The 12,629-nt window shown below is 46.7% G+C and overlaps 1 protein-coding gene across 5 annotated transcripts in view; it reads left to right on the top strand.

The window, feature by feature from the left end:
* Window positions 1-12,629, top strand: part of ELMO3 (engulfment and cell motility 3) — a 43,730-nt gene that overhangs the window by 27,377 nt on the left and 3,724 nt on the right. For 3 of the 5 annotated variants that reach the window (XM_084813233.1, XM_084813228.1, XM_084813229.1), the window contains exons 14-21: window positions 679-787; window positions 1,486-1,622; window positions 3,065-3,228; window positions 4,507-4,619; window positions 6,070-6,174; window positions 8,746-8,828; window positions 10,355-10,432; window positions 12,289-12,592. In XM_084813233.1, the coding sequence (XP_084669359.1) occupies window positions 679-787; window positions 1,486-1,622; window positions 3,065-3,228; window positions 4,507-4,619; window positions 6,070-6,174; window positions 8,746-8,828; window positions 10,355-10,432; window positions 12,289-12,501 (1,002 nt within the window). In that variant the 3' untranslated portion in view covers window positions 12,502-12,592. Of the gene's footprint in view, window positions 1-678; window positions 788-1,485; window positions 1,623-3,064; window positions 3,229-4,506; window positions 4,620-6,069; window positions 6,175-8,745; window positions 8,829-10,354; window positions 10,433-12,288; window positions 12,593-12,629 lie in introns of those variants that run through there. The other 2 variants (XM_084813231.1, XM_084813232.1) reach the window with 2 other exon arrangements.

Consider the following 12,629-nt stretch of genomic DNA (forward strand, 5'->3'; position numbering starts at 1 on the left):
CAGGTGTATGTCATACATTTGAGGAGAGGAGATGTTCCCTGAGATCATGTTCAAACATGTTGGTTTTTGAAGGAAGACCTGTAAGAATAGTTTATTGGGGCCTTGCGAGAGAGGCAAAGATTTGAGGCTCAAAAGATTGGGTGAGGACAAAGGTGGCTATCTAGCTTCACTGCTGGTGACTGACTGAGTAAGGAAACAAAGCTGATGTTACACACATGACCATTTTAAACTCCTACTTGAGGCCTCCTTGATAGACGTAAAGTTGATCTGGAATCAAGAGACCAATTCCTTAACTCCTCACCAGTTTTGGCCTTGGGACATTTCTGCACCTGATGCAAAAAGTCAAAATGACATTTCCATGTGCTGAGTTAGAACTTAGGCTTGTTTGTGTGTGTTTTTATAGCTTGTGAGTGACAAATAGGAAGATGACAATGTCCTCTGGAATCTGCTGTCTGAAGCAACTGCTTTTTGCTTCTTCATGGTCAGACCAGCACTGTTCTATGCCTACCTCCTAGGCCCCTGACTCTACCTCTACAGGCTGGACCAGGGATTTTCTGGAATGTGGTTGCATGGCCTTTGGAAGGCCTCCCTTTCCCCTTTTCGCTGCCTCCCTGAACCTTGCTTCTGAGGCTCTTATGGGCCTGAGGAGGCTTTCTGACTTTGTCCCCTTTCTCTCAGTTCATTCTTGAGAACAGCAGCCGAGAAGATAAACATGAATGCCCATTTGCCCGGAGTAGCATCCAACTCTCCTTCATGCTCTGTGAGATCCTTCATGTGGGGGAGCCTTGTGAGTACTTCCCTTCTCTCTGCGATCCAGAATGCTTTGAGATTATGGTCCCACTGCTCTCATTCACAGCCCACCATTGAGGCTTTATGAGCCAGTAGAGCAGGGCGAGGCAACCTGGTACCCTCCAGAGGTTTTGGACTACAACTCCCGTAACCCCTCACGCTATGCTGGCTGGGGCTTATGGGAGTTGTAATTCAAAACCTTTGGAAGGCACCAGGATGCCTAGCCCTGCAGTGGAGGATGTGATATGTAGTAAAGTTCCCATCCCTGCAGGACTGGTACCCTAAGTCTAGAGGAGCCGAGTAGTAGGTGATAATCCTAGGTGTCTCATCCAAGGCCAACAAAATGGGAGTGGGGGAAAACATGGCACACCTGTGACTGGCAAGTCCTCCTGGTTGGGGGTGAGAAGAATAGGTGGTCCAATTGTGGCGAATGGACTTGAGCATTTTTAATTTTAGCTCCTTGGGAAAACAGAGGGGATTTTTTTTCTAGGTGCTGCAGCCTTTAGAACTACCTAAATAGTTTTGCTCTGCATGGCCTCTAGACTTCTAAGAGAGAAAGGGGCTGAGGTATATTGAAGAGTAGATCCCCATGGAATCTCTTAGTTAACTGTCATACTTGGAGGTGCAGAAATGAGAGGAGGAGGAAGAAAAAGGGAGGGGAAATCATCCAAGCGTTGTGTTGCTCTGCTACTACAGGCTCTGAGACAGCCCAGGCCTTCTATCCCATGTTCTTTGGCCAAGAGCACTTTTTTGAGGAGCTCTTCTGTATCTGCATCCAGCTGTTGAACAAGACCTGGAAGGAGATGCGTGCTACACAGGAGGATTTTGACAAGGTGAGGCCAAGCTGTGTATGTTAGGGAGTTCTAAAAAGTGGGCCTGTTTTGCTCATATTGGGCAGGCTGCAATGTGGGTCAGATGTGGTTGCCATCCAGTTGCTATTTTACTGGCCTGCTCAGTTTTAAAGTAGCTGGAACAATAGCCATCCCAGGAAATTAAAAGGCCAGAAAACCTAAGTCAGAGAGGTGTGTGTTTGTATGTGTCAGGGGTGTTTCTGAGCGCAGGGAGCGGGGTAGCAATTCAGATTCTGAAGGAGAACCATCAGACATGGGGGAGGTGTTTTCCCAGGCTAGTCCAGATATGAGTAGGCCTGCTTCTCAGGTTACAAACCTACAGATGGCTGAGCTTGAGGGTCCCTCGCCCCCGTGAGAGGCAGCGAACAGGAGGTTGACCTAATAGATGCCAGGCGCAGACACAGAGCAAAGAGAGAGAAGGCAGGGGTGGAACTTAGACGGTCTACCCAACTGGCTTTGTGTGAGAAGCTGCGCTTAGAGGCCTCCTGAGAAAAGAGGAACCTCCCTCCCTTGAGTTAGGCTAGCGAGACCGCCTCCCTCTTCAAATGGCGGGTAACTCTCGTAAATTCCATTTGAATCCCCTGAAGGCATTCCTTGTAGGTGGAGAGTCTCTCAGAATTTGCATCTGTATGACCCTGTGAAGTAATGGATTAAAAGCTGTAGACTGAAGCCTCTCATCTGTGTATGTTTGGGCATGAAGTGAAGTGGGGGCTAAGGGAATCCTGACAGTATGCACACGATGGTATAGGAGGCAAATACGGTAAAAGATGATCTAGGCGAGCATGGGGAAATTAAGGAAAAGCTGACAACACTTGGGCCGTGGGATGGGTTCCGCCATCTACAGCACAGCTCTACTGTAGTCTCTTTTAGGCTTTGGAAGTCTAGCTTTCATCATTCTGGACAGTCACAGAATTTGGTGATCAAAACTGATTATGTGTCTGCGAAGCTGCCAGCAATTTATGCTAGATACAAAATTCTGTTCTTGCACAGTGAACTTGCAGATATGCATCACATGAATAGGGCTGGCTCTGTATAGGAAGCCTGGGACATGGGGAGATTGCTGGTATTATTAAACTATAGGGCACTGATATGAAATGCCATATAAAAAGTAAACAGTCCAATGCTTGATTTACAGTGATGCTGTAAATCCATTTACAGCGATGGCCCCCTTTGCTACAGTTTTTAGATGGCTGCAATTTTGACATTATTGAGCCAAAATTGTTTTGGGGAGAAGGGGAATCAGAGGGTGGGGAATGCAGTTTTCAAACCCCAGGTCTTTCTCCCATAATTTGAGCAATTTGCTGTGCAAGTGTGCCTGAGGGAGCATTTAGAGGCTTACGGCATGAGAGGGTGGCATTTAGAAGGGTGTGTGTGTTCGACAGCGCATTATATCCACCTGTGAGATAACCCTGTGACTGCTGCAGGTGATGCAAGTGGTTCGGGAGCAGATCACCAGGACCCTGAATGTAAAGCCCACTTCCCTGGAGCTCTTCAAGAGTCGAGTGCATGCACTCAACTACAGCGAGATTCTGCGTCTCCGGCAGACGGAGCGAATGCACCAGGAGGAGATTCTGGCTGCCCCAGTCCTGTGAGTAAGGAGGCCTTGCTGCTTTGTGTACGTTTGTGGGTGTGTGTGAGAGAGGGATGTATGGAGAACCGTATCAAATCAGCGTTAGCCCTTTTCAGGCCTTCAGTGTGTGGAGAAGGCAGTGTGGCTACAGGTGCACGCACCCCCCGGCCCCGTGCCGACTCCAGATTTTGGGAGGCCCTTGGACAAGACAGCCTGAATGGGCCTCCCTCCCTCCCTCACTGCCACTGTTGACAGCTGCTCCTCTTCTTCCTCTTTTCTTCTTCCTTGCCAAGCAGAGATTTGGTGAGCAAGCAGGCAAGAGCAGCTCCCGCCGCTCCTGCTCACCATTGCTGCTCGCTCGCTTATTCCCTCTGGGCCAGAACGAGAAGTGGGTAAACAAAGAGGTTGCAACGGTGAAGAGGAGGAACAGGTTGAGGGGGCCCCTGAGAAGATGTACAGGTGCCTGGCCATACTGACCTTTGAACCCCCACCCCAGAGACCTCCATGCACTGAGATTGTGCTGGTTTCCCAATTGTGGCCTGGATTGTAAGCGTGTTCAGTTGAATTTTGCTGTTTTGTTTTTATGCGTTGGTCTGTTTTTATTCTGCTTCATCGTTTGCTAAATTCTGAGAAGGTTACTTAATGTTTGTAAGATATTGTATTTATATTTTGGGGTGAATCGTTTTATGCACGTGCTTGTACACCACCTGGGATTCCTTTCAATGAAAGGTGGTTAAGATATATTTTAAATAGATAAGATTTTTTTTTAAGTGCTTAGAATTTCCTCTCAGACCTCTCACTCAAACTGAAAGCTTCTCTGCACAGTGCTGCTGCCCTCCTCAGATGTTCACAGCAAATGCCTGTATAGGGCTGTTTTTGGTATCTATTGTGCAGCTGCCAGTTCGTTTCTGGATATGCTTCAAGGTACCAAGTCTAGCTTGAGCTCTGGATTTCCTGCATCAAGCAGATGTTTGGAGTAGTTGGCATGTAAGCAGGGCCGGCCCTTCCATTAGGCAGAGTGAGGCAGCCACCTGAGGCAGCTGACTTTGGGTTTCATAAAGGGGCAGCAAATGGTTAGTTATTTCAGTTAGTAGTATTGCATTTTTCCTGCTGCAGGGGTTGGTGGGGGAGAGGGGAGAGGTGCTTGGAGTATTTTCTGCTACATTGGAGTAGACGAAATACTCTGTTCTGCAAGTAGGAACAGTGGAGGGAAAAAGAAGTTGGAGGTCTGTGAAATGGGTCATTGGACCTGTGTTAGGAAGTCTTCCTCTTCATTCCATCATACTCTTGTCCTAGGGAACTGAGAGAGCAGCTGAAACCTGAGCTTCTCAAGCTGATCCAACAGCAGAGACTCCTGCACCTCTGTGATGGAACCCTTTTTCGCAAAATTAGCAGCCGGCGCAGACAAGGTAAGGAGGAGGGCCACAGACAAAGTGGTGACCGGGATGTAGCAGGCAATAATATGCTGTTGAACGTTAGGTTAGTTAGGTGATTTAACAGTGGCAGGTCCACAGTTCCAAGCTGTTTGACTTAGTTATAAGAAGGCGCAAGGGAGAGCCAGAGTTAGGGGGGCTTTCTACATTTTAGAAATTAGGCTTTTAATTTCTAGGCTTTTAACCCACACCTTTACCAAGGCTTCTACTTCTAGATTCTTGCGGGATTAAAATTGGATCCCTTACACATGTTTTCTCTCTCTCTCTGCCTTTCTCTATGTTCCATTACACAACCACTAGGTGGCACGGTGGTATAGCAGAATTGCACAATCACCTGAAGGTTCTAGAACGCCACTGCAAAAAAATACTGGACTTTCCCCATTAGGAAAAAAAAAACCCTGTTAAAGGTTGCAAAGCACGGGAGAGGTTCTGGAGGATGATGACATCATGTAAAGGACCCGCAAACTACCATCAGTGAGGAAGCACAAGGGCACAATAAAACCCTCATGTAGAAAGGCTTGGGGAGGGGCTTTCCCTTCAGCACCCTGCCCTTCCTGCATCTGTCAAGCATCCTAGCGCCAGTCCTGATTCTCCAGGCAATTTCCCAGTGATACTCTAGGGCTCCCAACTGAACTCTACTGCTTGGAGGGTGCCACTCTAGGGGTTCTAGCCAAACTCTAATACTCCAGCAGGCATTTTTTCCAAGTGGTTTACAGCAAGGGTCCTCCAACCCTTTTGGGTTAGTGGGCACATTTGGAATTTTGAGAGAGTATCATGTGTACTCTCACAAAATGACTGCCACGGGGGGAGGCTTGCTCATTCATAAAATGGCTGCTGTCATGGGCATGGCCAGTCACAAAAAAAATCATTTCCTACAAGGCAAATTGGTGAGATTAAAAGAAAAATAACTTGCCCAAGAGCAAGGCAGAGGTGGGGTCTAAGCTCCAAAACACAAAACCATTCTGTTGTGTCCAAATAAAGATGGTACTGGAGGGCAGCACTTTGCATTGCAGCGTGGTAACCTCTCTATTAAAAATAATTTTAAAAATATCTTAAGAAATAAAATTAATATCAGGAGGGGCAGGGAGCCTGGTGGGCACCAAGACGGGTGTCTGTAGTCACACTGACACTACGTTGGAGACCCCAGATTTACAAGAACTCTTTTGGATTGCATGTTTAGGGGGAAAGAACTTGGGAGTCAGATTTCTAAAGTAGTATTCAAAATTCAAGTAACTGAGAAGTGAGAACTTGAACATCTTGCCTTCCTGAGATTTTGCATTGGCAGGGCAGACTCCTGTGGAAAGTGTGGATTTGCTGACACTTCAAGTTGGAGGCAAGGAGTCCGTGCTGGATTTATTGTCGGATGAGCTCTTGTGCTCATAATCTCCATGCTGTGACAGTGGTCCCCCCCCCCCCTCTTTGGCAGATAAGCTCTGGTACTGTTGCCTTTCTCCCAACCACAAATTTCTGCACTACGGAGATGTTGATGAGGGCATAGAAAGTCCACCCATTGAGAGCCTTCAGGAAAAAGGTACATGACGTCATCCCATCCGCTTGTTTATTTACAAGATTTTGTCCCGCTCTGCAATATTACTACTCCCAGGACGGTTAATGAGACTTCTTGCTTTCTCAGTGACAGTAGTTGTAAGAGCAAAAGAGAAAGGGAGGGGAGGCAACAGGAAAGGAATGAGGAAAGAGAATCCCTAAGGTCCAGTAAACTATAATTTATTCATTCCAGATTTTGATTAAAATCTTCATTCAGTTAGTCAGAAAGCATGTGAAGAGACCATAGCATTGTTGTTTTCTACAGTGTCATTTTTTTCTACAGTGATTAAGGGCGCAATCCTATGCATGTTTAGACAGAGAAACGGCCTACAACTCCCAGCAATGCTTGGAATTGTAGACCTTTTCTCTGTCTAAACGTGCATAGGATTGCACCCTAAAAGACTTTAATCAAAAGGTGTTAGGCTGACTAAATTTTAATTTACTACACCTTACAGATTCTGTCTTGCAATCCCTACCAGTGACAGGACCTTAGGGATGTATGGATTTTGTTAAATCTGTTCCATCTGTATTTAGCGCAAATCTGCCCCCCAAAGTGAAAAACCGGTCTGCAAGTCTGTGGACTTGGAGAAAGCTGGTCTGCTGTGGAACTCACAGGTTGGATTCATAGAAATCCAAACTCATTTGAATCTGTTTCGGATTTCTCCAACATCCCTACAGGAGCCCTGGTTGGGTATCTAGATATGTGAGAACTTCTCATTGAGTCTACTTCTGAAGTATACGGTGTGTCAGCTCACATCCAAATGGAACTCCACATGTGTGCACCCCCAGGCCTCAGCAGGATCAGTGCCACATCTGGGAAACATTATAGCAGGAGTGTGTGTGTGTGTTTGTGTGCGCACGCATGCGCCTGTCTGATATAGATGCTGTGCCTGCAGTGGCCCCACACCTTAGGAGCATGTTGCCATTGGAGGTCCACCATGCTCCGTCATTGCAGGCTTTTAAGAAGGCCTTGAAAATGTATTATTTTACCGGGGCCTTCTCTTGCTATGACTGCTGTTGTTGCTGTTTTTGTTGTGGTTGTTGGTTTTATTGTTGGCTTTTATTGTTGCTTTTATTGCTATTTTATTGTGTTTGTTTTTATTGCTTTTAATATTTTAACTGTTTTTATGTATTTTATTGCTGTGAGCTGCCTTGGGAGAGCTTCTTCCCTGAAAGGTGGCCAAGAAATAAATAAATAAATAAATAGGACAGACAGACAGACAGACAATCTATATTTGTCCCATTTATCTTGTTTGTTGTGGTTCAAGCCAGACATACATTAATTCAGGGTGCTTTTGACTCCCTCTGAAATGGGCTTTGCTTGCTTTGAGTCCTGAGTCATCTTTGCCCTACAACCCCTTTTTGCCCAGATGGGTATTTGTCGCTGTATTCATTGTCACTCTGCTTCTTCAGCATTTGGTGCCCTTTTGCAATCTCTCTTTGTGGGGAGATTTGGACATTAATTATTAGGCCAGTGTCTTAGGTTCTGCCTCTTCTTTGGGGTGATGAGATGCCTGCCAGTTTCCATCATGGCTTCAATGCTTACATGTTTGCGCATCTTACTCACTTCTGCTGCTGGCTAATGTTTTCCCTTCTTCCATCCTTGCTGCTCCTTTATGATACTCTTTGTATGTTAAGCCCACTGAGTAGGAACTCAACTGCTGCTCTGAACTGTACTCACCGAGTGCACACCGTGACCACTAAACCAAAAGTGTAACGACAGTGATGAAGACGCTCATCCAGTGGAAAGGACTTGCATGCACAAACTGTTTTGGCCTACTGACCCCATGTTATTGAGGAAACCCAAAGCCATTGAGTTTGTTGGCAAGGGTACCCACACAGATATGGCACTTACCTCTCCTGTGGCTGCCATTTGGGAAGGTAAAAGCGTCAGAAGAATCTCAGGAGAACATATGCACATGCGTACCTATGCATGCACATGCAAGCATATTTCATTTGAAGGCAGAAGCTGGGAGTGAAACTGGCATGAAATCAGTCGATAAACCTGGAAGCCTGTCCCTGAATGAATCAGCGATTTAACCGATATGAAACCATTTGGGTCTGGCACTGATAATATTCTTAAGATACTTAACATCCATGTAGGTCTTTTGAGCCATGTAGATTAAAAAGTCATGCCTGAAGGAGCCACGCATAAGGGAGAGCCCAGAACAGCTCTTTACATTTCATCATAGTTAGAGCACATACTATTACGACACGCTCCTCCCTCCCCCCGCTCCAATCCTGCCGAATCCAGTGATTCTCCTGATTTGAGTTCTGTGTATCTGTCAGTATATATCTGTCTTTGTAGCCCAGAAAAGCATTAATGTGAGAGCATTAACTTGTGTACATTATTTCTTGTTGTCTTTTAATTTTGATATTTTATACAATTTTAATATTATTGATGATTTAATTATATTTTTAACTTTTGTATACTTCTGTTTATAGGTTTTAAATGCACAAGTTTTAATGTTGTAAAGCCGCCTTGAGTCCCAGTATTTTGAAAAAGGCAGGATATAAAATAATAATAATAATAATAATAATACATCTTTATCTGCAGTTCCTGTGGCAGACATGAAAGCACTGCTGATTGGCCGGGAATGCCCGCACACCAAGGAGAAGAGCTCTGGCAAACAGAACAAGGTCAGTCTGCATTCCATCCTCTCTCCCCATGCATGTAGAAGGGTGCAAAAAGGGGTGCAAAAGATACAGCTTGCCATTTCTGGTGGCCTGCCAGACACCCCACCACACATCTGCAGCTGCCCAAATAATTGTGGCAGCAGTGCTTGGGATTTCTGTTGCTAGCAAGGGAATCCCTTTGCCATCTTAGATAAACCTGGAAAGATAAGGGGAGGGTTTCTCTTACTAGTAAGGGAATCCCTTTGTTATGTGCATAAGCCTGGGGAGATAAGGGAAGGATTTCTCTTGCTAGCACTAGTCAGGCTTGTCCATGCATTTGACACTGACATTGCCCTTTGTGGCCAAAAGGTTTGTGTACTTCTGATATAGAGGCATGGTGTGTGTGTGTATTTGGACATGCTGCTTCCTCCCATTGGTGTTACATATCCTCCTAGGCGCCGGCCTACTATTGTTTCTAGCACCTCATCAATTTGTCCACTCATTAAGATGGGGAAGTTCTCCTTTGTGTCCTATTCGTGGCAGATGCAGAAGAGGGCCTTTTTAGTGGTTGCACCCAGACTGTGGAACTCCCTGGCCAGGAAAAGTTCTTTTGGCCCCCTCCTTTCTGATCATCCGTTGCTAAGACATTGCTCTTTTTGCTGGCATTTGACCTGCTGGGCTGGAGTACTGCATTGCATTGACGTTTTTTTTTTTTTAAAGGCTGGTTTTATCTGCTGTAGCTTGTCTGATGTGATGAGCTTTGATTCAAGTCTTGCTGCTGTTCCTATTTCAGGGACAAGCACAAATGGTTTCCTTAGCTTGGGTTTTCTTTTGACTTTTACGATGTATTTGTTCTTGTTCTTGTTTTACTATAGTGTAAGCTGCCCTGATTATTTTTTTCTTATGGGATATAAATATCTTAAACTAATAAGTAAATAAATAGCACAGGGACCTCCCTCTCCTTGGTGTTCCTGTGGTTTCGAGGAGTGTCCGACAGGACACAAAGGAGAACTTCCCCCACAGATCTTGACCCTGAATAGCAGGCGGCTAGTAGGTCTGCCCAGGAAGGCATGGTAGCCTGCATTACGTGGAAGGCTCTTCTGTTTGCCATTGGCAGGAATGCAGGGTGCTCACTGATAGCAAAGGTAGCTCTCGGGAAGAAATCTGAGGAAGCCAGATAAGGGACCAAAGTGAGACAAGGAAATGACAGGAAACCCGTTCTTGGAAGTGGCCACATGTGCTGGTTTCCTGGGAATCCTGCATGGAAGCCAAGCTGGGGTTGCTTGGCAACACCACGCGTACCAAATCATCTGGGCCTTCTTCGGCACTAAGTTAGCACCGGGGTTCCCCCTGCCCCCCTTGTCTTGATCCCTGAGAACACAAATGAACAGAAGAAGAGCTGTGCTGGATCTGAACTGATCTAGTCCAGCATTCTGTTTGCATAGTGGCCAACCAGATGCTTCTGGGAAGCCCCCAGGCAGGACATCCTTGAACAATACGCTGTGTGAAGAGGTATACCTAACATCCCATCCTTCTCTTTTTCCTTCCAGGATCTCCTGGACCTGGCCTTTTCCATTAGCTATGACATTGGGGAGCATTTGAATTTCATCGCTCCCACACGCTACGAGGTGAGTATCTGCAGAGGAATGCCTGCATCTTACAGAAAATTTGAGCGGTTGGGGGGTTGCCTTCTTTTCTGTTCTATTTTTTTTAACATGGATGGTCAATAGGACTGGATTTCAGGAGGGGGAGGGAACAGCAGGGGCCGACAGATTTTGGATGTCTGTAGATATGTCTGTGGCCCATGGGGCAGTGTCTTTTTGTTCCTGACCTCAACTTGCCTCTTTAAAACACAGGACAGGGTCAGGGACAAACAACTGCCTTGCCGTCCCTCTCCAGCTGTTGACATCTGGGCTTTCCCTTCCTGGAGCTGTTGCAACGCCAGAGGCCAGCCTTCAGGCTTCAACTGTCCTTGTGCTCAGAGCTGCAGTGGAGGCCTACGGGCTTTTGCGGCTTCTGCCGGAGTGGCCTTCCCCAACCTAGCGCCCACTAGATGCGACAGACTGCAACTAGCAGATGATGGGATTTGCAGTTCAACACATCTGGAGGGCACCAGGTTGGGGAAGGCCATGCCAGAGGACTGGTGCTGTAACAACCTGCCTTCCTCCGGGTGGGTGCAGAGACAAGCCAGCATGCCTAAGCCATCCCCCTCCAGCTCGGAGCCCAAGAGGGGAGGCGGAAGTTTGTTTTGGCTCTCTGCTTGCACCCAGCAAGCGCAGGGGGAAAACAAATCTCCACCTTCCAGCCATGTTTGGGGCTGGGAAAGGAGCGAGGATCATCCCTGTCTCTCTGTCTGAAACCCCAGAGTTGGGAGGAAGTTTTGGGGTTGTCACACTTGCCAGAGCCTGGCTGGCCTTTCACCATGGCAAGAGGAGCGAACAGGATTGTCAAACCCTGGGTAGTTTACTGCAGCAATCAGACCCAAGCTATTCCTGAAGCTGTTGAAGAAGGCCCATAGATCAGTGGTAAGAGGATGTGCTTTGCATGTGGAAGATCCCAGGTCTGATCCCTGGCATCCCCAGCTAATGGGTAGGAAACGTTCCTGCCTGAAACCCTGGAGAGCGGCTGCCGGTCAGCGTTGACAATACTAGGTTAGATGGACCAGCGGTATTGGTATAAATGGACCCAATATAATGTTGCCATGGGCAAAACATATCAATGCCTCTCTGATGCTTGCTTTGCCTGTTTGTAGCATTGTACTGATGCCACCATGCCCTGCGCAAAAGTCCCGTAATAGCTGCGGTTGACAAAAGTCTCCCGTGGGCCATCCTGAACATGCATGATGATTTCTGCATTAAATCCCCACATTCCTGGTTTAGCTTCAGGAATCTCTTCTGGAATTCAGCCTAGCCTTGGTGTAAAGACAGAATGTAATGGAGACATTGTAAAAGTCTGTGCCAAAGATCAAATTGGAGGTTTGCACTGGGAAAGGCTGCATTCTGCAACCTCCATGTGTTATATGCAAGTTTGCACAGTTGTTTTTGTTTGTTTTTGCAGGAAAGTTTCCATAGGGCAGCTATATTGTGTTATCCCCCCCCCGGCCACCATACTCATATTAAGCTTTCTGGTAAAGGAACCCCTTGTGGTCAGATTTATATTTCACCATGTCAGAAAAAAACAAAGTTACTTTAACCTGGCATTGCTGCATCATGGGGAAAAAGTGGATGGTAGGAGGCTGTAGGAGAAAAGTGATAGGCATGGGAAGGGTTAAACACTCCCCTCCGGTTGCTGCTAATTGTCTCTTTGCCCCACTGCTTTACAGCTATTGAGCTGAGAGCTGGGTTTGCAGCCCTGCCACTCAACTTGTAGTTCCAGTTTCCTTCTCCTGTTAAAAAGTGGTTGTGTGAACTCCCATATTGATGCATAGGCTGGAGCTTGGGAATTATTCACAAGCTCAGCAAATGCCTTTTTCCTTGCTCTTTAGTTCTGCTTGTGGACCGATGGGTTGAATGTACTCCTGGGCCGAGAGATGGTGAGTGAATGGACACAGAGCGACCTGGATACCTTGCTGTCTATGGAGCTCAAGCTGCGATTGCTGGATCTGGAGAACATTCCCATCCCAGATGCCCCACCTGCCATCCCAAAGCCCCCCAGCAACTTAAACTTCTGCTATGACTTCACCCACATAGAACAGTAACATCTGCCTCTTCCTAGCATGTGCTGCCATTAATCAGGATCAATGTGGGTGTACACTTCTTCTCAAATTCTGTGGCTCAGTTTGGATGATCCTCTATACCAGACCAGGAATGTGCTGTGGTCTTCCGC

The sequence above is a fragment of the Heloderma suspectum genome, chromosome 8 (assembly GCF_057233095.1).
Source record: "Heloderma suspectum isolate Gila_16-S chromosome 8, 16-S_ref, whole genome shotgun sequence".
NCBI classification, from domain to species: Eukaryota; Metazoa; Chordata; class Lepidosauria; order Squamata; family Helodermatidae; genus Heloderma; species Heloderma suspectum.